Here is a 25,853-nt window from a genome sequence, read left to right as displayed (position 1 = left end):
TATGATGGTCTGAAAAATACTGTAGTGCAATATCTGTCGGCGAAATCCCGAGGAGGAGGGGGCAGAAAGGAAATGCTCCAATGGGGGAGAGGGAACTTAAAGAGGGCGACCAACGAATATAAATGATATCCCTTTAAGAGCAACTGGGACATAGCGGTGCAAGAAAAGGAGAGGAGGGGGAGAAGAAAGAGGATTTAAAAAGAAAAGGAAGAAAGATACATGGAGGGAGGAGGGAGAGCGAGCAATAAAAAAAGAAAGATGACATCCTCGCAATTGAACAGCCGAGGTGGAGCGATAGGCTGCGTCCCGGCGCGAGCGCTCTTAGCTTAGGGTCAGGGCTTGAATCCAACAACGAGGCTTCGACAAAACAAGCGATTGGCCTGTTGGGGGAAATCGGAAGAATAGATTCATAAATTAAAATAATGAACTGCTACTCTTTCGAATGCGTTTATTGTAACACTGATAGTAGTTGTCATTGTGCGTAATGCATTACTTTTAATTTTAAGATCGACCTATTATATGACTACGGCTATATAAATAACATTGATTTTGTGCGCACAGATATTTGGTTTCAAAGTCATCAATGCCAAGAGATATGCATTCCTTATGCTTTGATAAAATTAAAGTTTGAAACCAAAGTCAAAGATAAATAGGCCACTATTGGAGCTGGCAATTCCACTCAGGCAGTCAGCCTAGACGAAACGCCTGCGTAAATTTGAATAGCTTGAATACGCCTGTTAGATAAATATTTTTACAAGGTACATTTTTGATAGTTGCATGTCCCTTTCGGATGATCAATGGCATACTTTTCTTGTTGCATTTGAATACTGTCAACATAGATCTTCTCGCCACAATCATCAACAGTGCGATTAAATATTATGCCAACGGTTTTACTGTCGAATCGCCATCAGGATTACTTAGCTGATTTTATACTCTTCATCGCTTTGGTGCAAAATGGATGCTGCTTGGAGCAATTTTCTCTTCCAGGTAAGTTTTAATTGACCTTCTGTCTATGCGTGTGTGCGCTTTTCTGAAGAATGGCTGCTGAATATTTTTTGGGTCTGTAGCCCCAGGGGCCTGGCCATTTAGGTAAACGAAGTAGCATTTACTCTAAACCAGTGGTTCCCAAACTTTTTATCGTCCCGTTACCCCTTCAAACATTCAACCTCCAGCTGCGTACCCCCTCTAGCACCAGGGTCAGCGCACTCTCAAATGTTGTCTTTTGCCATCATTGTAAGCCTGCCACACACACTACGTGTGAAGCGTCTTTCTTTTCCCACACCGCACTTAAGCCAAAACCACGCCCCGTTATTCAGAGAGGCGTTCCTCGACGCTTTGGACGCTCTCCAAGTCCGGAAGTGAATACCACGGAGCGCCAAATTTCAGTCACTGATTAATAACGTTTGCCCTTGTATTTCAAGATTGAAAAATATAACAACGTAATGTGGACAGAGCTATCCATTAACGTCCTTTAACGCGCAAAGACAGATTCAATGGCTGTAGCATAGCGCAATTCGACTGAATGATTAGCTAAAATATTAGAGAAATTATGAATAATAAACATATGCTTTAACCTGATGATATATTATCATTAGTAGTGTAACTTCAAATACCGACCTAGTAACGTTAAGTAGCCCATTTTAACTTAGCTGACCTTCAATTGAGGGAATTCAGCAAAGTTCTGAGCTATTTTTACAAGTCATTGAAACTAAAAAATAAATACATGGGCAAATGTTACCAGACGTGATGATAATAGGCCTGCATTATGGTAGGCAGCTAATTGTTAAATGACACTTCCCATCCTTACCTTGGAAGGCCACTGTGTCTGCGCACATCGCCTGTGAGAGAGACAACGTTAGCTAGCCAATGGGAGCGTAGTAGAACGCCCCTCTAAATAATGGGGCGGAAGTTTTGGTTGAACTGCATTGGGAAAAAGACACATACCATACATTTATTAAACATAAGAATGAGTGTGAGTTTTTGTCACAACCAGGCTCGTGGGAAGTGACAAAGAGCTCTTCTAGGAAAAGGGCACAAATAATAATATAATAATAATCAATAATTTTTCTCTTTATTTAACCATCTTACATATAAAACTTTTTGTTCCTCGAAAATTGTGAATAACTCACCACAGGTTAATGAGAAGGGTGTGCTGGAAAGGATGCACATAACTGCAATGTTGGGTTGTATTGGAGAGAGGCTTAGTTTTAATTAATTTTCCACACACAGTCCGTGCCTGTATGTAGTTTTCATGCTAGTGCGGGCCGAGGTCCGTGGTTGGAAAGGGCGTCCGTGTCTTAACAGCGCGATTTGCCAAGACAGGATACTCTGAGCGCAGCCCAATCCAGAAATCTGGCAGTGGCTTCTGATTAAATTACATTTTCACAGAACTGCTTGTTGCAATTTCAATGAGGCTCTCTTGTTCAGATATTGGCAAGTGGACTGGAGGCAGGGTATGAAAGGGATAATGTATCCAGTTGTTTGTGCCGTCCGTTTTGGGAAAATACCTGCCTAATTTGCACCAAACTCACTCAGGTTCTTCACTATATCTCATATGACATTGTCTGTTAGCTTGAGTTCATTTGCACACAAAAAATCATACAATGATGGAAAGTGTGTGTTGTCCTTGTTAGTGCAGAGAGAGAGAAGAGCTCCAACTGCTTAATCATAGCCTCAATTTTGTCCCGTGCGTTGAATATAGTTGCGGAGAGTCCCCTGTAATCCTAGATTCAGATCATTCAGGTGAGAAAAACATCACCCAGGTAGGCCAGTCTTGTGAGGAACTCGTCATCATGAGAGCGGTCAGACAAGTGAAAATGATGGTCAGTGAAGAAAACTAAGCTCGTCTTTCAATTTTATAAAAAAAAAAAAAATGTGTCAATACTTTGCCCCTGGACAATCAGCGCACAATGTCAACTACAGGTAGCCTCAAATAATTCACATCCAATCACATTAACCGTTACTCTTGTCAGCGCGTATGTTGTATAAGTGTAACATGGTCGCTGCCCATATCATCGCATATCGCAGAAAATACATGAGAGTTCAGGGACTTTGCTTTAACAAAGTTAATCATTTTCACTGTAGTGTCCAAAACGTCTTTCAAGCTGTCAGGCATTCCTTTGGCAGTAAGAGTCTCTCGGTGGATGCTGCAGTGTACCCAAGTGGTGTCGGGAGCAACTGCTTGCATGCGTTACCACTCCACTATGTCTCCCTGTCATGGCTTTTGTGCCATCAGTACAGATACCAACACATCTTGTCCAGTACTTTAAAAATATCCTCTCCTTTTGCCCTGGTTTCCAGTGGTTTGCAGAAGAGGATGTCTTCCTTAATTGACCCCCCATAAATGTGACGGACATATACCAGGAGCTGTGCCAGGCCCGCCACGTGTGTTGACTCATCAAGCTGTAGCGCATAGAATTCACTGGCTTGTATACGAAGCAGTAATTGTTTCAGAACATCTCCTGCCATGTCACTGATGAGTCGTGAAACAGTGTTATTTGATGGAGACATTGTCTGTATAGTTATTTTGTGCCTTTTCCCCCAGCATTGTCCCAGCTATATCCGCGACAGCAGGAATAATTAAGTCCTCCACAATAGTATGGGGCTTGCCTATCCTAGCCACTTGGTAGCTCACCATATAAGACGCTTCTAGCTCCTTATTAATGGCATCTGTTGCTTTTATACATGTCTTACTACTCGAAAGTTGTCTTAATTCTCGCTCAAAAAACTCCCGTCGCTTATTTTTCAAATTGGTCTGTTTTGTTTCTAAATGTCTGCTTAAGAGTGAAGGTTTCATCGAGTTGTGAGATAGTACTTTTGAAAATATAACACACTGTGGCTGAGGAAAGGCACTACTCCCAATATAAGTGAACCCCAATCAATGTAGTTCTCATCATATTTGCGTCTTCGATGGTCCAATGTCCCTGTCTGTTGTTCGGTGCTTTCCTGGGTAAGGGGGCAGTAGCTCTTCGGCTGCATCAGATTTACAACTGTCAGTGTCCATGTTAGCTGGGCTAACACCGAATGTAGAATTACTGATGCTAGCATTGGATGTGCTCGTGGAAGCAGAACAACTTCTGTTGTCGACAGGTGCAGGTATAGTACTGCTGGTAGTAGCAGTACTACCAGTAGAGCTGTAATGCGTCTCTATGGCCTTACTTTTTTTTAAACCATTTATCAATTTTTGAGCAAATGGAATGAGCAGCAGCTACGTACTGACCGTTAGTGGAATTCCCACAAGAGTAACGGTTAATGTGATTGGATGTGAATTATTTGACTAGGCTACCTGTATTTGACATTGTGTTGTTGTTTCGCTGAACACTAGATGGTTGAATTTTATTTTTGCAGTGAAACGAGGCTACTCAGGCGAAAAAGACCTCACCTAAATGTATTGCCCCGTTGGAAAATATAAATGTTTTGAAAATGTGAAGAATGTTTTTTATATATATGTATATATTTTTAAAATTATATAAAAAAAATGCGAATCACATTTTTATTTGGTGAACCCCGACAGCATTGCGCTACTCCTGGGGGTACCCCAGTTTGGGAATACCTGCCCTAGACAATGCAGTGACTTTCTGCTGATGGCTGTGTTTATTTCTCCAGACTACTCCCACCCAAAACCAAGTGGAGGGGACCCTCCAATCAGAACTCTTACCAGTCCATATGGCCTCTCCTCAGACCCCTCCCACAGAGCACATAGTCCATCCTCCTTCCACGGTGGACACTGCTGCCCTCAATGAAGAACCCTTACCCGGTGAGAGAATCATGGGTTGTGAAATACCATTGCTTCTTCAGCCGTTATCAGCAATTAAGTTGAAAAGGAAGTAATGTAGATTGCCAAACAAGTGGTCTGTTATCCTGTTATAAGCATAATGTGTTAGTCTTCATACTATTATATTTTGAATTGATAGGGATATTATTATTAATGTGCATTTCCTCTCCCTGTCTTCCTCTTTCATTCCCTCTCTTCTTCCGGTCTTCCGTCCTACAGTGAAGACGGTGTCCCGGCCTGCCCGTGTGCCCCACATCTGTGCCATATGCAGCAAGCAGTTCAAGAACAACTACAACCTGCGGCGGCACCAGTCGGTCCACACCGGGGTACGCATGAAGCGAGCAGGGGAGCAGGAGGAGGGTGCAAAGGAGGGTGGCAATGGTGCCGGCCCAGCGCAGGTGGTGTCGGGAGGTAGGACGGAGAGGTACACGGTCCCCCTCACCCTGCTCCACCTCTCCGTTCCTTCCCCTCTCCCCCCTCCCAGCGTGCTGGCGTCCCAGCAGCCAGCTGTGGGTAGTCAGGATGGCGAAGAGGTTGCCATGGCAAGCGTAGTGGCTAGCGTTAACCCCCATGCTCCTCCTGCAGCTGTTGACATGGGGGCGGGGGCGACAGCACAGGTGGGTCAGGGTGCTTCTGGAGGTTGTTGTTGTCGTCGTCCGTGAAAAGGAAAACTAGACTTTAGCTTTCTCTTGCATGGTCTTTATGGAGATTGTGGAAAAGCCTTATTTTCAATAGAGGGAATTCAGCACTTTATGCAAACGGTCCAAAGAAATGATCTAGGTGTAGCGAGCCATGTTTGTCTGCGTGGTTCGGAAAGACACAGAGACTCGACTATATGATATGTAAATAATCAACAAGGCATGTGTAATAGTCATGTCCGACAATGCATAAAAAACAGTTTTTACTCCTCACAAACAATGTTTGTTCTCCTCACCCCCTCCCCCCCAGCGGCCATCGAACCCAAACCCTGTGCGGAAGAATCACGCTTGTGAAACGTGCGGGAAGGCCTTCCGAGACGTGTACCACCTTAACCGACACCGTCTCTCCCACTCGGATGAGAAACCCTTCTCCTGCCCCATCTGCCAGCAGAGGTTCAAGAGGAAGGACCGCATGAGCCACCACGTGCGCTCTCACCAAGGTGGTGTGGAGAAACCCTACGTGTGCCCCCACTGTGCCAAGGCTTTCTCCAGGTGAGAATGGCACGCTATAGGCCAGAGAGCAGGGTTGTGTTAATTTGGGCAGGCAAAGAAAATGTTTTCATATATTGCCTCTCTCTGTATTTCAAGCCGCTTTCTTACACTTTGTGTCTGTGATACATTCCAACGAGTTTGTCAGATGTTTTAGACCTAAAAAGTAGTCAAGATGAGTCCACATCCCATGCCATGAGTTGTGTAGATGCAGCTGTAAGGCTCAACCCAAAATGAATGGAAAATTTAAGCACCACAAATGTTTTATCTTTTTCATTCATATTGGGTTGTGGCATTTAGCTGAATCTACACAAAACACGCCCTGGGACTTGAACTTATCTTAAGACATCTGACAAAGTTTGAATTTGGAAGTTCACATTTTCAGCTGGAGAAAGTGTATAACAAGGTGTTGTAAGTCTCAACTCTTCCTGTCTCACATCTTTCAGGCCCGACCATCTCAACAGTCATGTCAGACAAGTCCACTCTTCTGAACGACCCTTCAAGTGTCCGGTACTTGATGTTTGTGCTATTTTATATCCTTTTACACATCTCAATACAGTCATTGTTAACCACCAATTTGCTTCTCTGTACCTTAAATCCTTCGTATCATAACTATCCATTGTAATAGAATTGGGGTTGGGATCAATTCCATTTAAATTCAGTCAATTCAGGAAGTGAACTGAAATTCCAATTTTCTTTGGAATTGGAATTTGAGTTTACTTCCTTAATTGACTGAATTGAAATGGAATTGACTCCAACCCTGAATTAAATAAAATGAAAGATAATTTTGCTATTAACCCTGAGCCTACAATTTCCGCTTCCCAGCGGAAATGTAATTAACATAATACAAAAATCCCAATCAAAATCCACCTGTTTAAGCTAAAAAAAAAAATGTTGCATGGGCTGTGCATCCGCTGATATTGCCCTTCCGCATCTGTGGTGGTGGCAGAGCTAGAGCAGTGTTTGTCACACCATGAGACATCCCAAAAATTGCTGTTCTCATAAAACGTCTGTAGCGTCCGACCGGTTTGGCCTACAAAGTATTAAGATCAATCTGTTGAAAGATGACTCTCACGAACGTGGTGGTGTTCTCTGTCATTATGGGGTATAGATTGAAGCTGGGAAAAAAAATATTGTATACATTTTAGAATAAGGCTGTAACATAACAAAATGTGGGAAAAGTAGAGGGGTCTGAATACTTTCTGAATGCACTGTATATCTTGTAGTTTAGTGCCTAAAATAAGGGGTTAAATATACACTGCTCAAAAAAATAAAGGGAACACTTAAACAACACAATGTAACTCCAAGTCAATCACACTTCTGTGAAATCAAACTGTCCACTTAGGAAGCAACACTGATTGACAATAAATTTCACATGCTGTTGTGCAAATGGAATAGACAACAGGTGGAAATTACAGGCAATTAGCAAGACACCCCCAATAAAGGAGTGGTTCTGCAGGTGGGGACCACAGACCACTTCTCAGTTCCTATGTTCCTGGCTGATGTTTTGGTCACTTTTGAATGCTGGCGGTGCTTTCACTCTAGTGGTAACATAGCCTTTGTGCAAGGAGGAGCAGGAGGAGCACTGCCAGAGCCCTGCAAAATTACCTCCAGCAGGCCACAAATGTGCATGTGTCTGCTCAAACGGTCAGAAACATGAGGGTGGTATGAGGGCCCGACGTCCACAAGTGGGGGTTGTGCTTACAGCCCAACACTGTGCAGGACGTTTTTCATTTGCCAGAGAACACCAAGATTGGCAAATTCGCCACTGGCGCCCTGTGCTCTTCACAGATTAAAGCAGGTTCACACTGAGCACATGTGACAGACGTGACAGTCTGGAGACGCCGTGGAGAACGTTCTGCTGCCTGCAACATCCTCCAGCATGACCGGTTTGGCGGTGGGTCAGTCATGGTGTGGGGTGGCATTTCTTTGGGGGGCCGCACAGCCCTCCATGTGCTCGCCAGAGGTAGCCTGACTGCTATTAGGTACCGAGATGAGATCCTCAGAGCCCTTGTGAGACCATATGTTGGCCCTGGGTTTCTCCTAATGCAAGACAATGCTAGACCTCATGTGGCTGGAGTGTGTCAGCAGTTCCTGCAAGAGGAAGGCATTGATGCTATGGACTGGCCTGCCCGTTCCCCAGACCTGAATCCAATTGAGCACATCTGGGACATCATGTCTCGCTCCATCCACCAACGCCACGTTGCACCACAGACTGTCCAGGAGTTGGCGGATGCTTTAGTCCAGGTCTGGGAGGAGATCCCTCAGGAGACCATCCGCCACCTCATCAGGAGCATGCCCAGGCGTTGTAGGGAGGTCATACAGGCACGTGGAGGCCACACACACTACTGAGCCTCATTTTGACTTGTTTTAAGGACATTACATCAAAGTTGAATCCGCCTGTAGTGTGGTTTTCCACTTTAATTTTGCGTGTGACTCCAAATCCAGACCTCCATGGGTTGATAAATTTGATTTCCATTGATAATTTTTGTGTGATTTTGTTGTCAGCACATTCAACTATGTAATGAAAAAAGTATTTAATAAGAATATTTCATTCATTCAGATCTAGGATGTGTTATTTTAGTGTTCCCTTTATATTTTTGAGCAGTGTATGTTTAAAAACAACAACATTTTTCCTGATCTTCCTTATCTCTCACATATAGGAGAGGCGCTTCAGAACAAACTTCCTGTAGATTTTTTTGTGGGGACTATTTGTTGATTCCAGTGAACCTGTTATTCACTGCTAATAGCAGTAATGCCAAATTCATCCAATAATGTTTTTTATACATCTCTTGGATACATTAAGTGGTCTTAAAATAAATCAAAACCTGCCCGGCTTAGACGGGGCTTAACCTCTAGGGTTAAACTACTGCTTCCTCTGTATCTTTATGGATAACCAGTCATTCCTCATATCTCTTGATGTGTTTAGACGTGCGAATCCAGCTTCGCCACGAGGGACCGGCTACGTGCCCATATGATCCGCCACGAGGAGAAGGTCCCGTGCCACATATGCGGCAAGCTCCTGTCTGCTGCCTACATCACCGATCACATGAGGGTCCACAACCAATCGCAGCACCACGCCTGCCATCTCTGTAACCGCAGTGAGTGTCTGTCAACACCCCAGATTGTTTGATGGGTGAAGATGTTAAGAAACGTTTCGATTTTATAAGTGGTTTATCTGATCTTAATAAACATTCAAAGTTTATAAATGGTTTATTTAGAAGTAATAAACATTTGTCAAGTCCTGGCATGGAAAAATTTGTCAAGTCCATGCACAAAAAGCATTTTTTTGTCTCAATTTGTACACTAATTTGTTTATATCCATGTTAGTAAGCATTTCTCCTTTGCCAAGATAATCCATCCACCTGACAGGTGTGGCATATCAAGAAGCTGATTAAACACCAAGATCATTACACAGATGGACCTTGGGCTGGGGACAATAAAAGGCCACTTTAAAGTGTGTGTGTGGAGGGGAGGGGGGGTGCTGAGGAGTAGTTATAGTGGGGCAAAAAAGTATTTAGTCAGCCACCAATTGTGCAAGTTCTCCCACTTAAAAAGATGAGAGAGGCCTGTAATTTTCATCATAGGTACACTTCAACTATGACAGACAAAATGAGAAAAGAAAATTCATAAAGTCACATTGTAGGATTTTGAATGAATTTATTTGCAAATTATGGTGGAAAGTAAGTATTTGAACTATAACTCAGTAAAATCTTTAAAGTTGTTGCATGTTTCATTTCTATTTTTGGTTCAGTGGAAATTAATGACATATAAACTCAGCAAAAAAAGAAACTTCTCTTTTTTTCAGGACCCTGTCTTTCAAAGATAATTCGTAAAAATCGAAGTAACTTCACAGATCTTCATTGTAAAGGGTTTAAACACTGTTTCCCATGCTTGTTCAAAGAACCATAAACAATTCATGAACATGCACCTGTGGAATGGTCGTTAACTTCTCTAGGGTAGGGGGCAGCATTCGGAATTTTGGATGAAAAGCGTGCCCAAATTAAGATGCCTGCTACTCAGGCCCAGAATATAGGATATGCGTATAATTGGTAGATTTGGATAGGAAACACTCTACAGTTTCCAAAACTGTGAGTATAACAGAACTGATTTGGCAGGCAAAAACCTGAGAAAAATCCATCCAGAAAGTAGGATTTGTTTTTGTTTTGTAGTTTTCTATTCAATGCCATTACAGTATCCATTGACTTAGGACTCAAATTGTAGTTCCTATGCCTTCCACTAGATGTCAACAGTGTCACATAGCTTTTTCATGCACAGGAACGAGAGAGTGCCTTTCTTGTTTACCTTTTATATTGACGACGTTATTGTTCGGTTGAAATACTATTGATTATTTGGGCTAAAAACAACCTGTCGATTGAATATAAACATTGTTTGATATGTTTCTATGAACTTTACGGATACAATTTAGATTTTTTTGTCTGCCTGTTGTGACTGCGTTTGAGCCTGTGGATTACTGGATAAAACGTGCGAACAAAACAGAGGTTTTTGGATATAAAGAGAGACTTTATCGAACAAAACAAACATTTATTGAGTAAATGAATGTCTTCTGAGTGCAACCATATGAAGATCATCAAAGGTAAGTGATTAATTTTCTCTATTTCTAACTTGTGTAACTCTTCTACTTGGCTGGTTACTGTTTGTAATGATTTGTCTGCTGGGCGATAATTAATAATTAAATAATCGTAAGGTATGCTTTCGCTGTAAAGCCTTTTTGAAATCTGACACTGGTTGGATTCACAAGAAGTTTATCTTTAAACCTATGTAAAAATACTTGTATGTTTTCTGAATTTTTATAATGAGTATTTCTGTATTTGAATTTGGCGCTCTGCAATTTCACTGGATGTTGGCCAGGTGGGACACTAGCCTCCCACATACCCTAGTGAGGTTAAGACACTAACAGCTTACAGATGGTAGGCAATTAAGGTCACAGTTATGAAAGCTTAGGACACAAAAGAGCCCTTTCTACTGACTCTGAAAAACACCAAATGAAAGATGCCCAGGGTCCTTGGTCATCTGAGTGAATGTGCCTTAGGCATGCTGCAAGGAGGCATGAGGACTGCATATGTGGCCAGGGCAATAAATTGCAATGTCCGTAGTGTGAGACGCTTAAGACAGCGCTACAGGGAGACAGGACGGACAGCTGATCGTCCTCACCGTTTCAGACCATGTATAACAACACCTGCACAGGATCGGTACATCCTAAACAACCTGCAGGACAGGTACAGGATGGCAACAGGAATGCACCAGGAATGCACAATCCCTCCATCAGTGCTCAGACTGTCCGCAATAAGCTGAGAGAGGCTGGACTGAGGGGTTGTAGGCCTGTTGTAAAGGCAGGTCCTCACCAGACATCACCGGCAACAATGTCGCCTATGTGCACAAACCCACTGTCGCTGGACCAGACAGGACTAGCAAAAAGTGCTCTCACTGACCAACAGGGGTGATCGGATTTGCGTTTATCGTCGAAGGAATGAGCGTTACACTGAGGCCTGTACTCTGGATCGGGATCGCCCCACACCGCCCCAGACCATCGGACTGAGCTTGTTGTCATTGCAAGCAATCTCAATGCTGTGCGTTACAGGGAAGACATCCCACTCCCTCATGTGGTACCCTTCCTGCAGGCTCATCCTGACATGACCCTCCAGCATGACAATGCCATCAGCCATACTGCTTGTTCTGTGTGTGATTTCCTGCAAGACAGAAATGTCAGTGTTCTGCCATGGCCAGCGAAGAGCCCGGATCTCAATCCCATTGACCACGTCTGGGACCTTTTGGACCGGAGGGTGAGGGCTAGGGCCATTCCCCCCAGAAATGTCCGGGAACTTGCAGGTGCCTTGGTGGGGTAACATCTCACAGCAAGAACTGGCAAATCTGGTGCAGTCCATAAGGAGATGCACTGCAGTACTTTTAATGCAGCTGGATACTGACTGTTACTTTTGATTTTAACCCCCTCTTTGTTCAGGGACACATTATTTAATTTGTTAGTCACATGTCTGTGGAAGTTATTCAGTTTATGTCTCAGTTATTGATTCTTGTTATGGTCATACAAATATTTACACGTTAAGTTTGCTGAAAATAAACGCAGTTGACAGTGAGAGGACGTTTCTTTTTTTGCTGAGTATATATATATTTATATATAGGCATTTTTACGTTATGTTCTTCAAGAATTGTATGTAGATGTGTATATATATATATATAAATATATATACATATACATAAAATTCTTGAAGAACATAACGTAAAAATGCCTCATGAGCTTAATTCAGCTGTCACACCCCTTTGGAAGCCAAACTATAAACTTGTTTTACTCCAATGTTCATAAACAAACACTGTATAGACATGGTTAAAACAATAGTTTGGATATCATGGATGGTCAGTCCTTTCATCCACAGCTCTGTCTATGAATTAGAGAGTGGTTACATTCAGCTTTTTACCAAAACACAGAGGGGTTGGTCAGTCCTTTCATCCACAGCTCTGTCTATGAATTAGAGAGTGGTTACATTCAGCTTTTTACCAAAACACAGAGGGGATGGTCAGTCCTTTCATCCACAGCTCGGTCTATGAATTAGAGAGTGGTTACATTCAGCTTTTTACCAAAACACAGAGGGGTTGGTCAGTCCTTTCATCCACAGCTCTGTCTATGAATTAGAGAGTGGATACATTCAGCTTTTTATCAAAACACAGAGGGGATGGTCAGTCCTTTCATCCACAGCTCTGTCTATGAATTAGAGAGTGGTTACATTCAGCTTTTTACCAAAACACAGAGGGGATGGTCAGTCCTTTCATCCACAGCTCTGTCTATGAATTAGAGAGTGGTTACATTCAGCTTTTTACCAAAACACAGAGGGGATGGTCAGTCCTTTCATCCACAGCTCTGTCTATGAATTAGAGAGTGGTTACATTCAGCTTTTTACCAAAACACAGAGGGGATGGTCAGTCCTTTCATCCACAGCTCTGTCTATGAATTAGAGAGTGGTTACATTCAGCTTTTTACCAAAACACAGAGGGGATGGTCAGTCCTTTCATCCACAGCTCTGTCTATGAATTAGAGAGTGGTTACATTCAGCTTTTTACCAAAACACAGAGGGGATGGTCAGTCCTTTCATCCACAGCTCGGTCTATGAATTAGAGAGTGGTTACATTCAGTTTTTTACCAAAACACAGAGGGGATGGTCAGTCCTTTCATCCACAGCTCGGTCTATGAATTAGAGAGTGGTTACATTCAGCTTTTTACCAAAACACAGAGGGGATGGTCAGTCCTTTCATCCACAGCTCTGTCTATGAATTAGAGAGTGGTTACATTCAGCTTTTTACCAAAACACAGAGGGGATGGTCAGTCCTTTCATCCACAGCTCTGTCTATGAATTAGAGAGTGGTTACATTCAGCTTTTTACCAAAACACAGAGGGGTTGGTCAGTCCTTTCATCCACAGCTCTGTCTATGAATTAGAGAGTGGTTACATTCAGCTTTTTACCAAAACACAGAGGGGATGGTCAGTCCTTTCATCCACAGCTCGGTCTATGAATTAGAGAGTGGTTACATTCAGCTTTTTACCAAAACACAGAGGGGATGGTCAGTCCTTTCATCCACAGCTCTGTCTATGAATTAGAGAGTGGTTACATTCAGCTTTTTACCAAAACACAGAGGGGTTGGTCAGTCCTTTCATCCACAGCTCTGTCTATGAATTAGAGAGTGGATACATTCAGCTTTTTATCAAAACACAGAGGGGATGGTCAGTCCTTTCATCCACAGCTCTGTCTATGAATTAGAGAGTGGTTACATTCAGCTTTTTACCAAAACACAGAGGGGATGGTCAGTCCTTTCATCCACAGCCCTGTCTATGAATTAGAGAGTGGTTACATTCAGCTTTTTACCAAAACACAGAGGGGATGGTCAGTCCTTTCATCCACAGCTCTGTCTATGAATTAGAGAGTGGTTACATTCAGCTTTTTACCAAAACACAGAGGGGATGGTCAGTCCTTTCATCCACAGCTCTGTCTATGAATTAGAGAGTGGTTACATTCAGCTTTTTACCAAAACACAGAGGGGATGGTCAGTCCTTTCATCCACAGCTCTGTCTATGAATTAGAGAGTGGTTACATTCAGCTTTTTACCAAAACAGAGGGGATGGTCAGTCCTTTCATCCACAGCCCTGTCTATGAATTAGAGAGTGGTTACATTCAGCTTTTTACCAAAACACAGAGGGGATGGTCAGTCCTTTCATCCACAGCTCGGTCTATGAATTAGAGAGTGGTTACATTCAGCTTTTTACCAAAACACAGAGGGGATGGTCAGTCCTTTCATCCACAGCTCTGTCTATGAATTAGAGAGTGGTTACATTCAGCTTTTTACCAAAACACAGAGGGGATGGTCAGTCCTTTCATCCACAGCTCGGTCTATGAATTAGAGAGTGGTTACATTCAGCTTTTTACCAAAACACAGAGGGGATGGTCAGTCCTTTCATCCACAGCTCGGTCTATGAATTAGAGAGTGGTTACATTCAGCTTTTTACCAAAACACAGAGGGGATGGTCAGTCCTTTCATCCACAGCTCGGTCTATGAATTAGAGAGTGGTTACATTCAGCTTTTTACCAAAACACAGAGGGGATGGTCAGTCCTTTCATCCACAGCTCTGTCTATGAATTAGAGAGTGGTTACATTCAGCTTTTTACCAAAACACAGAGGGGTTGGTCAGTCCTTTCATCCACAGCTCTGTCTATGAATTAGAGAGTGGTTACATTCAGCTTTTTACCAAAACACAGAGGGAATGGTCAGTCCTTTCATCCACAGCTCTGTCTATGAATTAGAGAGTGGTTACATTCAGCTTTTTACCAAAACACAGAGGGGATGGTCAGTCCTTTCATCCACAGCTCTGTCTATGAATTAGAGAGTGGTTACATTCAGCTTTTTACCAAAACACAGAGGGGATGGTCAGTCCTTTCATCCACAGCTCTGTCTATGAATTAGAGAGTGGTTACATTCAGCTTTTTACCAAAACACAGAGGGGATGGTCAGTCCTTTCATCCACAGCTCTGTCTATGAATTAGAGAGTGGTTACATTCAGCTTTTTACCAAAACACAGAGGGGATGGTCAGTCCTTTCATCCACAGCTCTGTCTATGAATTAGAGAGTGGTTACATTCAGCTTTTTACCAAAACACAGAGGGGATGGTCAGTCCTTTCATCCACAGCTCGGTCTATGAATTAGAGAGTGGTTACATTCAGCTTTTTACCAAAACACAGAGGGGATGGTCAGTCCTTTCATCCACAGCTCTGTCTATGAATTAGAGAGTGGTTACATTCAGCTTTTTACCAAAACACAGAGGGGATGGTCAGTCCTTTCATCCACAGCTCTGTCTATGAATTAGAGAGTGGTTACATTCAGCTTTTTACCAAAACACAGAGGGGATGGTCAGTCCTTTCATCCACAGCTCTGTCTATGAATTAGAGAGTGGTTACATTCAGCTTTTTACCAAAACACAGAGGGGTTGGTCAGTCCTTTCATCCACAGCTCTGTCTGAATTAGAGAGTGGTTACATTCAGCTTTTTACCAAAACACAGAGGGGATGGTCAGTCCTTTCATCCACAGCTCTGTCTATGAATTAGAGAGTGGTTACATTCAGCTTTTTACCAAAACACAGAGGGGATGGTCAGTCCTTTCATCCACAGCTCTGTCTATGAATTAGAGAGTGGTTACATTCAGCTTTTTACCAAAACACAGAGGGGATGGTCAGTCCTTTCATCCACAGCTCTGTCTATGAATTAGAGAGTGGTTACATTCAGCTTTTTACCAAAACACAGAGGGGATGGTCAGTCCTTTCATCCACAGCTCTGTCTATGAATTAGAGAGTGGTTACATTCAGCTTTTTACCAAAACACAGAGGGGTTGGTCAATTTTTCTTATTTTTTTTTGACTGCGGATTGGCCCTTTTTAAAGGAACACATTTTCATTCTAGCCCGCCTACCCTACCTTTATAAAGCAGGGATCATCAACTAGATTCAGCCGCTGGCCAATTTATTTCTTGAGTGGATGGTCAGGTGGCCGAAACAACATAATTACAAATAATTTGAAGACTGCAAAATGACAGCAAGAAGCCCACACAGATATAATGTTTGAATAAAACATAATTTCAAACCTTACTTGAGGTTACAACAAACGTAATACTCAAAGTACAAGTCTGTCAGAAGCTCTGAAGGGATGCTCATGCACAAACTAGGCATCTCTGCTCTTCTAGGCGTTGGGCCAAAGTAACAATATTTCTGTTCTTCTGTTAGTCCTTTCCTTGAGAGTGAAGTCACAGAACATCCTAACACAATAGCAAGAAACAATATGCTACATGCAGTCACACATTTGCAGAGACGCAGAGGACACTAAAAATGTCCACTACACCCCCTCCTTTTATCACCAAATGTGATAACAAAAATATGTTACTTCTTAACATACATTCCGTCTGTCAACAGGAATGCATTTAGTAAATACTTATTATTACATACAAGAGGCATAACAATAGGCAAAAATCCATCATATTTGATCCTTTTTTTACATTATAAGGTTGCTGTCATTTAACAACCTAACTTGAAACCTTCAGGTACTTAATCAAACATGGATACTAACTCATTCTTGCATATTATCATCCATTATAGGGGGAAAGGGAAGTTCCTGGTAAGACAGCAAGTTATTTCACCAGACAAAAGGTAGTCAAGTGCCTCCCTGTTTTGCAGGGTCACCTTGTGGAGTGATTTCACTCCTCATTCAGAGTAAAGCATCTCTAGTAGTTTTTCCCATTTTTTCAACTTTAATACCCAAATCTCTCATTTGATCTAAGGCACATGCAACTCTATATTGGGGCAGCAAAACACCAGCGAATCGGGAGAAGAATGTCTACACCTGAGTGACATCTGCAAGAGATCACTTATTAAAACGAGGGGTCGACTGATGATGGTCACTCCATTCTGTTTCAGTGTTTCCAAGGACTCTCATTTCCAGCACCACAAACCCAATCGCACACGTCCCTCCCCAATTAGGTAGCCTAGTGGGGGCGGCAGGGTAGCCTAGTGGTTAAAGCGTTGGACTAGTAACCGAAAGGTTGCAAGTTCAAATCCCCGAGCTGACAAGGTACAAATCTGTCGTTCTGCCCCTGAACAGGCAGTTAACCCACTGTTCCTAGGCCATCATTGAAAATAAGAATTTGTTCTTAACTGACTTGCCTAGTTAAATAAAGGTAAAACAATTTTTTTTTTTTAAATAAGCAAATAGGCCACACAACCAATAGGTACAATATGTGGCTCCTTCATATGTACTTGTTGTAGACAGACAGAAATTGTATAACTCATATTACCTGGTGCTCCTGTAACAGAATCATGTACTACAAGAGAGCAGTTATTGCTACCATTAACCAACATAGTACAGTTACAAACATTTTCAACAAAATGGTTACTCCCATTTCCTCTAATACACCAGGGGGCTGCAATCCTACTAGAGAGAGGTGGGTCACTGCAATTGTTTGGTCTAGGATATACTAGGCTGACCGTAACATTGTACATCGCAAAATAAGTAATGGGGTCGGGATTTCTGGGGGGGAAATTGGCCAATGACAGTATTGAGGACAGTTGAATAGTTAAGTCTTAAGAATATTGTTAAGTGAGATGCAGTATGCTACCTTGTCTTCCATTCCCTGCAACGTCAACCTGTTTTGAGGAAAGGGTGGGTTAGTCATTCTCATGGATAGCCCTGTCAACACCTCATAGGGGAGCTAGACCTGACAGGGACTGAACAATCTCATTCACAAAATTACGACCATTGTCGGAGAAGACGTTTGACGGCAGACCCCACCTTGGTATGATCTCTCACAGAAGAGCCTATGCCCCAGCTGCTGCTGTAGCTCTCCTGCAAGGAAAAGTTTCATTACATTTAGAAAATATGTAAACAATCACCAAACAATACTTGTTCCTGTCACAAGGGGTCAACTCAATGAAGTCCATCATTAAGTTCTCAGAGACCCTCTGGTCTGGAATGGGACACGGGGACACAGTAAATCCTACTGTGCTCCAATATTTATTTACAAGATCTACCATCCCTCTTTTTGAAAAATGGCCTTGACAATTTAGCAAGGTATTGGGAAGTACAACAGGGCATGGCAGGTCTATTAGAATCATCAAGCCATGTACCCGAGGTATCCTTGCGACAGTGTTCAGCCTACCGCCCGTTCTCAGTCGCATCAGCTGCTGCCTGTAAAACAACATCATTAGGAGAGAAGGGGTTAGTGGGAACAGGAACTGCTGCCATCTGTAGAAGAAGTGTGTGCTTGGCACTTTAACCACTCCAAAAGATGAGGAAAGCTGAATTGCCGTCAGCAAAGAGGAGACAAGATCACTGTGAGCAATAGTTTTTCCAGACTAAGTAAAAAATGGTCTATTCCACAACATGCCAAAATCGCGCACAACACCAAATGCAAATCGACTATCGGTGTAGATATTAAGAGAGCAATCCTTTGCCAAAATACATGCTCTGTTTAAACCAAATAACTCTGCTGCCTGAACAGACAAGTGAGAGGGAAGTCTAGCACTTTCCACAGTTTGAACAGAGGTGACAACAGCATAGCCTACTAAATGTTCACACTTGTCGTTTCGCTGGGCTGAGCCATCCACAATAAATAAAAGTCTGAATCTCAATGTCAATCTCAATGGTCAATTCAGCCATGTTCTTCACCAGCATCAACTGTAGGGAGGAGAGTGGAGGGGTTAAGTATAGTATATCCCTTCAGTGTAACATGAGACATTGTCAAAAGGATGTTCTAATAATCTAGCAATCTGGCAGGTGTAAAATGGGAAGTTTTAGTCTGTAATAATGGCATGAACCGTTATGGGGAACATGCACCGTCAGCTCAGTCATTGCTACAATATCAGAACATGTCAAAACCGAGTTGCAACAGAGCGGAGGCAGGATACCATGCCTCGGATAAGTGTCTAAACGCTTAAGAGTAGTACCCCACAGGCCTACAGCCAACTCTGTGGTACTGTGTCAACACAACATTAGAGCCTGCTTTAACGTCACCACTTCAGACATTTCCATCTTTCTTCCATCATTTCTTTCTCCTGCAGAGGCTGTACTGTCTCCGCACAGTCTTTCAAGCATCGGCGACAGTAGCAAGCCACTCCCAACAGCAACATTGTGCTGCTTAGGAACAGGTTTAGGCAGAGACTTTATCGCCACAAGCTTATCTTTAGAGAGGGCCCTGCCCTCAGAAGTAATGTCATGACCCAAATATTTAACATAACTTCTACACAACTGCATCTTAGAGAGGGAAGCTTTATGACCATTTTCAGCTAAGAACATCAACAATGTATCTTTGTGATAGATTTCCTCAGATGTGGAACAGACCAACAGGTCATCAACATATTGAACCACAGTACTACCTCCAGGAGGAATGAAATCTTCCAGGTTTTTGCCATTTTCTGGGCAAATATGGAAGGTTATTACCATCACCAGGACAGTCCCTTGCAAAATGTCCTGGCTTGCCACAGTTGTAGCAGCTCCAGTCTCTCTTTCCAGAGGTGTCTTGCTCTCCTCACCATCTACCTCTTCCCCTTCCTCTACCGAGGCCATCTGCCTCTACCTCTACCGAGGCCATCTGCCTCATCCTTGACCTCCACCTCCACAGTATCCTCTTCCTCCAGCAAATAACATCAACTGTGCAGCTTGTAGTTAAGCACCAGTCTTGGAGTTCTTAGACCTGATCTGTCTTTCTGCATGGGGATGTGAGGTTTGACATCAGCAAGGGTCTTTGTCTCCCACCCAATGCATGTAGTGGTCACAGCTGTCTTCTGGTCTTGTCGCAGGCCAGTAACCACTGCATGACACAGCAGACTGCCGTATGAGTCTTTGTCAGGGGTCAGACCAGAGTGCTGGAGGAAGATCTCCATTCGTTCCTGATAGTCCTAAAAGCTCTCACCGGCCTTCATCATGGTGGAATGTATTTTCTGTTAGTCTGTGTGCTTTGGGTTTGTTGTCATTACATTATTTAACACAGCAGTGAGTTGGTCAGCACAGTTGGCATCACTGTTCCAACCTCCTTTACACTGGTTCCACTTGAACTTCAAACACAGACGGAGTATTTCCTCAATTTCACAATTTCAAAGTTAAATGAACAGATCTTTATTATCATGGCCGGAGAGTATTCTACTTTGGTTATACATGGCAAGGATTGCTCTCACCTCTTCTTCAAACTTCACAGCATCTTTCGCAGGATCATGCTGTCCAATATACTGCCTGGCAGAGTACCCCCTTACCAAATTTCTTTGCCATCACTTTACTGGGTCCCTTTGGTACCAAATCTGGGTCTTCATATCTACTTTTACTGTTCCCTTTCCCCATTATTACTTTTAATGATACCTTATCAATTTACTTTACTCTAACATTTATCACACTCATACCTCAAACATTCTGGGAACTAATTTCCCTTTTCCAGTAAATTAGTCAATCACACAAAAATCATTCCACTGCATCACTTACTATTCTCTAAATCCTAAAATGGAGTTCGCAGAACTTCCATGGTTCCCAGAACTACATATTCCCTGAATACCTACAGACAACATTGCCGACGGGGTCTCTCTACCCCCGCCTAGTTCCCTCTTAGGACTCTGGATCCTTTTTCTAAGCTTCTGAAAACAGTCATTGTTCAAAATTTAATTTAAATTGACTTACTGAAATTCAGTTGTCAGTCCTTCCATGGTTCGTAGATTGTGTGTTCTCCTGGGCAGCCCACAGTGAGTCCTCTTTGGTCAGACGGGTATGACCCTTGCACGCCTTCACATGGAATGCTCCACCGGTGCTTCCTCACTGCCGAGCTCCACAGGTAGACTCAATCATCCTGTTCCGTCATGCCAAATTTTAGTGGAAATTACCACTAAGGACTCAAAAGTTAAATCAACAGATCTTTTTTATCATGGCCGGAGAGGTTACAACAAACGTAATACTCAAAGTACAAGTCTGTCAGAATCTCTGAAGGGATGCTCTCTCTTCAGCACTCTTTACACTCAAGCACAAACTAGGTGTCCCTGCTCTCAGGGTGCAATAGGCTGATCATGACCTTGCACACATAGTTTATAGGTGTTGGGCCATTGTAACAATGTGTTCCCTTCTTTCCTTTCTTCTATCAAGCAAAGTCACAGAACATCCTAACACAATAACAAGAAACAATACGCTACATGGAGTCACAGAGGACACAACAATGTTCACTACAATACGATCACATGCAGTACCAGTCAAAAATTTGGACACAACTACTCTCTCAAGGGTTTTTATTTATTTTTACTATTTTCAGACATTAAAACTAGGAAGTAACATGTAGTAACCAATTAAAATGATAAACAAATCAAAATATGTTTTAGATTTGAAATTCTTCAAAGTAGCCACAATTTGCCTTGATGACAGTTTTGCACACTCTTGGCATTCTCTCAACCAGCTTCATGAGGTAGTCACCTGGAATGCATTTAAATTAACAGGTGTGACTTGTTAAGTTGATTTATGGAATTTCTTTCCTTCATAATGCCTTTGAGCCAATCAGTTGTGTTGTGACAAGGTAGGGGTGGCATACAGAAGATGTCTCCATTTGGTAAAAGACCACGACCATATTATGGCAATTACAGGTCAAACAAGCAAAGAGAAATTTAAGACATGAAGGTCAGTCAATTTGGAAAATTTCAAGAACTTTGAAAGTTTCTTCAAGTGCAGTCACAATTAACATCAAGCACTATGAAACTATGAAACTGGCTCTCATAAGGACCACAACAGGAAAGGAAGACCCAGAGTTACCTCTGCTGCAGAGGATACGTTCATTAGAATTACCAGCCTCAGAAATTGCAGCCCAAATATATGCTTCACAGAGTTCAAATAACAGACATCTCAACATCAACTGTTCAGAGGGGACTGCATGAATCAGGCCTTCATGGTCGAATTGCTGCAATGAAACCACTTACTTAAGGACACCAATAAGAAGAAATGACATGCTTGGGCCAAGAAACTTGAGCAATGGACATTAGACCGGTGGAAATCTGTCCTTTGGTCTGATTAGTCCAAATTTGAGATTTTCCAACCGTCGTGTTTTTTGTGAGACACAGAGTAGGTGAACGGATGATCTCTGCTTGTGTGTTTCCTACCGTTAAGCATGGAGGAAGAGGTGTGATGGTGTGGGGGTGCTTTGCTGGTGACTGTCAGTGATTTATTTAGAATTCAAGGCACACTTAACCAGCATGGCTACCACAGCATTCTGCAGAAAAACACCTTCCCATCTGGTTTGCACTTAGTGGGACGATCATTTGTTTTTCAACAGAACAATAACCCAACACACTTCCAGGCTGTGTAAGTGCTATTTGACCAAGAAGGAGAGTGATGCAGTGCTGCATCAGATGACCTGGCCTCCACAATCACCCGACCTCAACCCAATTGAGATGGTTTGGGATGAGTTGGACCGCAGAGTGCCAAAAGTGTGCAAAGCTGTCATTAAGGCAAAGGATGGCTACTTCGAAGAATCTAAAATATATTTAGATTTTTTTAACACTTTTTTTGGTTACTACATGATTCCATATGTGTTATTTCATAGTTTTGATGTCTTCAATATTATTCTACAATGTAGAAAAACCCTTGAATGAGAAGGTGTGTCCAAACTTTTGACTGGTACCTTATATCTCTTTATCATGCGTGGGAATCATTTGGAACGGATTTCTAAAATCAAAATCACTTGCAGCAGATTTGCTGTTGTTTTTACAGTCTTAGTCCAACAATGTTTGTTTTTTTGCTCAGAAAACTTGGGGGGCCAAATAAAATCACCTGCTTTTTGGGGAGCCACGCTATAAAGCATTACTTGTACAGCCTTGAAATGATACTAACCGCTAACTCTCTATGTTTCCTCCAGGCTTCACCACTCTGACCTACCTACGCGTCCACGCCCAGAAGCACCACGGCCAGGAGTGGAAGGAGAGCGCTGGCGTCTTCGGCGGCACGGGCTCCGGCGGTGTCCTTGTGTGCCAGCTGTGCGGGGTGCACTGCAAGACCCCCACCCAGCTGCAGGGCCACATGGGCACCCACAGCACAGGGGGCCAAGGGGGATCTCCCAGCCCTGTCACCTCTAGTGGGGCATCCAGCTCCTCCATGTCCCTTGGCAACATGGTGTCCGCCCCAAACTTCTACATCAGCGGCAACACGGTGGTGGACCTGCTAGTGTCGGATTGCTCCAGCATCCAGCCTCAGTCCCACAGTTAGCAGAGTGGAGCCTCATTTGAACCACAGCCCCTTGAGTCCCTAAGTCCTATAGTGAGAGGTTAGGAGGACAAAGGGGGCTTGCTTAGGGGAGAGCCACAGTAAAGAATGTGGCTACTCAAAGTCCCATAGCTAGTGGAAAAAGGGGAAAGGGACAGAGCGGGCTGGCTTAGGGGAGACAGAGGCAGAGAGAAAGTATGCGAGAACAGTTAGGAGAATGTGGCGAGAGGGGGGGACATATGTCCCGTACGCTGCTGATTCGATGACCCGAGACAACGACAAATACGAAAGTGAGTTTCCCCAACGTGGCTGAACTTTCTTGCACTTTCAGGACTCCTATGACTCCTATATGTGGTCTTGTGTGCATCTACTCTATCCCTCTCCCTCCCTCCTTCCACCCTTGGTCTCCCTCAGTCCCAGCAACTACTCCCCTCTAGTAATGTCAGAAAGACTTTCCTTTTGTCTCCTTTTTGTCGCTCTCTTTTCCGAGCCTTCAAAAGAAAGGCTCGTAGTAAGAAGTTGGGGGATGATATAAAAGAGTAACAGGGAAATTATCTTACCAAAAGGTTGTGTATATTAGTAGGACATTCTGAAAGAGAATGAAAAGTTGAGGGGGAGAATAGCACATAAGTCAGGGGCTGCTACCTTCCAGAAATGGACAGGAGTAGACACTGTGTATAAATTGTGTTATCACGGAGTATGTCTGTTTTAAATAGGGCCAACGATGTATCTGGAGGTTAGCCCATACTGTAATGGTGATTATGAACAGTGTACTTCATCTATTTGTTTCAGGTACAGTAGAGAGAGAAAAAAACATTGGTAAAGTTGAGTTAAGGAGTATCAAGCACCTTACAAATGTTGATGTTTAATTTCGCCAAAGGTTCAGACAGGTATTTGCTCTGCGTCTTCCTCTCTGGGCACGGCCACATTTTAATACACAATGAGGTGCTCATGACTGCTACTGTACAGCCAGGCTCATGACACAGTTCACTTGCACCTAAAACACAATTTGCATGAAAGTGAAACTAAGACAACTTTTTGCTTTTAGGAAAAGTAAAGTTACAAGAACGTTAGCCGCAGTCCCCCTTACACTACAGATCAAGTGGCCATTGATTCAGTCAAATTAATTGTACTCATGTCTGCCATTTTCTTTGTTTGTAACTGTCATTGCCATAGTCTCCTTTGTTTTGTTCCTTGTACAAGTTCACATGATTAAAACTCATTCATTCAAATTCTAGACACCACCATGTACAGTGGGGCAAAAAAGTATTTAGTCAGCCACCAATTGTGCAAGTCCTCCCACTTAAAAAGATGAGAGAGGCCTGTAATTTTCATCATAGGTACACTTCAACTATGACAGACAAAATGAGAGAAAAAAATCCAGAAAATCACATTGTAGGATTTTTAATGAATTTATTTGCATCTTTTTAAGTGGAAGAACTTGCACAATTGGTGGCTGAATAAATACTTTTTTGCCCCACTGTATATGCACACAGCGTTCTGATCACAACTCATATTATGACTTACTGCTCCCCATGAATCTGAGAAAGATCACTTTTCCTCAGATCATTTTGGTTGTTAGACTTTTTCAGTGGTTAAGGTGTGATGTCATGGAAGGACTTTAAAGGTCAAAGGTCAGGTTGAGATAAGTATATCCAGGTACTACTTGTGTTCTGTGCCCCACCCCTGGTATGCTTTCAACAAGTCCTGGTTTTGTACTGAAGTGCTTCATTTCATCTGTTTAGTGTTGGTATGTTAGCTTGAAAAAAAATGGAGACTTGTTCTTCCTGTTGAGAAAAGTAGTGATTTAATCAAAGTTATTTTAGGGTTCCCGCATTAAGCAAAACAAATTATATTTTTGAACTATATTCTATGAACCTGTACAGCTCTTGCGATACATCTTAATGCCTTATTGTACTCAACTGCGTTGTAATGATTTTATTCTGAACTATTTAAAATCTTAGTCATGGTTTTATTAAGGACATTAATGGGATGTATTTATATTTTTATATTTCAACAGTATGCATGTTTATGAACAGTTGTTGGAGCCAAACCATTTTTGACGCTTACCACGATCATGAATATTAAGTTATTAGTTTGTAGATGAAGTAGAGATCATGTTATTTTGTAATGTTTACTATTAAAAGTAAAACGACTAAACAGATGAGGTGAGGGGTGTCCATTATTTATTTGGTGTTTGTGTCTGTCACGCATGCTTGAGATAGAAAGTCTTAAGGATTTTTTGTCAATGTCAGATCTGTTGTAATGACAATGGTGGGCGGTGGCATGCAACTGGTGACAACATTTGTGGTATCTCTGACAAGTAAAATATATTAAGTGTGAGATGAGCATTTTTTTTATTTGAGTAAACGGATGAAAGTGCATAATGGGCTCACATTAATGTCGTAATTAGACAAGATATTGAGTTTCTTAAACAAAGGTTCAGATGGAGCCAGGTAATTAGAGGTGGCTAGTCTTGCAAATGACTTTTGTATGATGTGTAATTTGTGTAGGTAGGAAGCATACAAAATATACTGGCCCAGACAATATTACAGTGAATGAGATATGGGTAAATGCAGCTTTAGTATAGAGTTAGGAAGCAAGCTTGATGAACC

The 25,853-nt window shown here is 42.5% G+C and overlaps 1 protein-coding gene across 2 annotated transcripts; it reads left to right on the top strand.

Annotated features, from left to right (window-relative positions):
• The first annotated feature begins 110 nt into the window (after positions 1-110).
• LOC139376465 (myc-associated zinc finger protein-like) lies at positions 111-25,397 on the top strand. Of its 2 annotated transcripts, none has more exons than XM_071119087.1 (7): positions 111-987; positions 4,606-4,756; positions 4,994-5,391; positions 5,723-5,964; positions 6,408-6,471; positions 8,891-9,062; positions 22,895-25,397. In XM_071119087.1, the coding sequence occupies exons 1-7, from the start codon at positions 955-957 to the stop codon at positions 23,239-23,241; spliced, it is 1,407 nt and encodes a 468-aa protein (XP_070975188.1). In that variant the 5' UTR covers positions 111-954; the 3' UTR covers positions 23,242-25,397. The 2 variants fall into 2 exon arrangements, with proteins under 2 accessions (XP_070975188.1, XP_070975187.1); XM_071119086.1 differs by having other exon boundaries at positions 133-987; positions 6,408-6,480.
• The last annotated feature ends 456 nt before the right edge of the window (positions 25,398-25,853 follow it).

The sequence above is a fragment of the Oncorhynchus clarkii genome, chromosome 20, assembly GCF_045791955.1.
Source record: "Oncorhynchus clarkii lewisi isolate Uvic-CL-2024 chromosome 20, UVic_Ocla_1.0, whole genome shotgun sequence".
In the NCBI taxonomy this organism is placed as follows: domain Eukaryota; kingdom Metazoa; phylum Chordata; class Actinopteri; order Salmoniformes; family Salmonidae; genus Oncorhynchus; species Oncorhynchus clarkii.
Note: the sequence above shows the minus strand (reverse complement) of the source record. Positions and strands in the feature narration are given on the sequence as shown.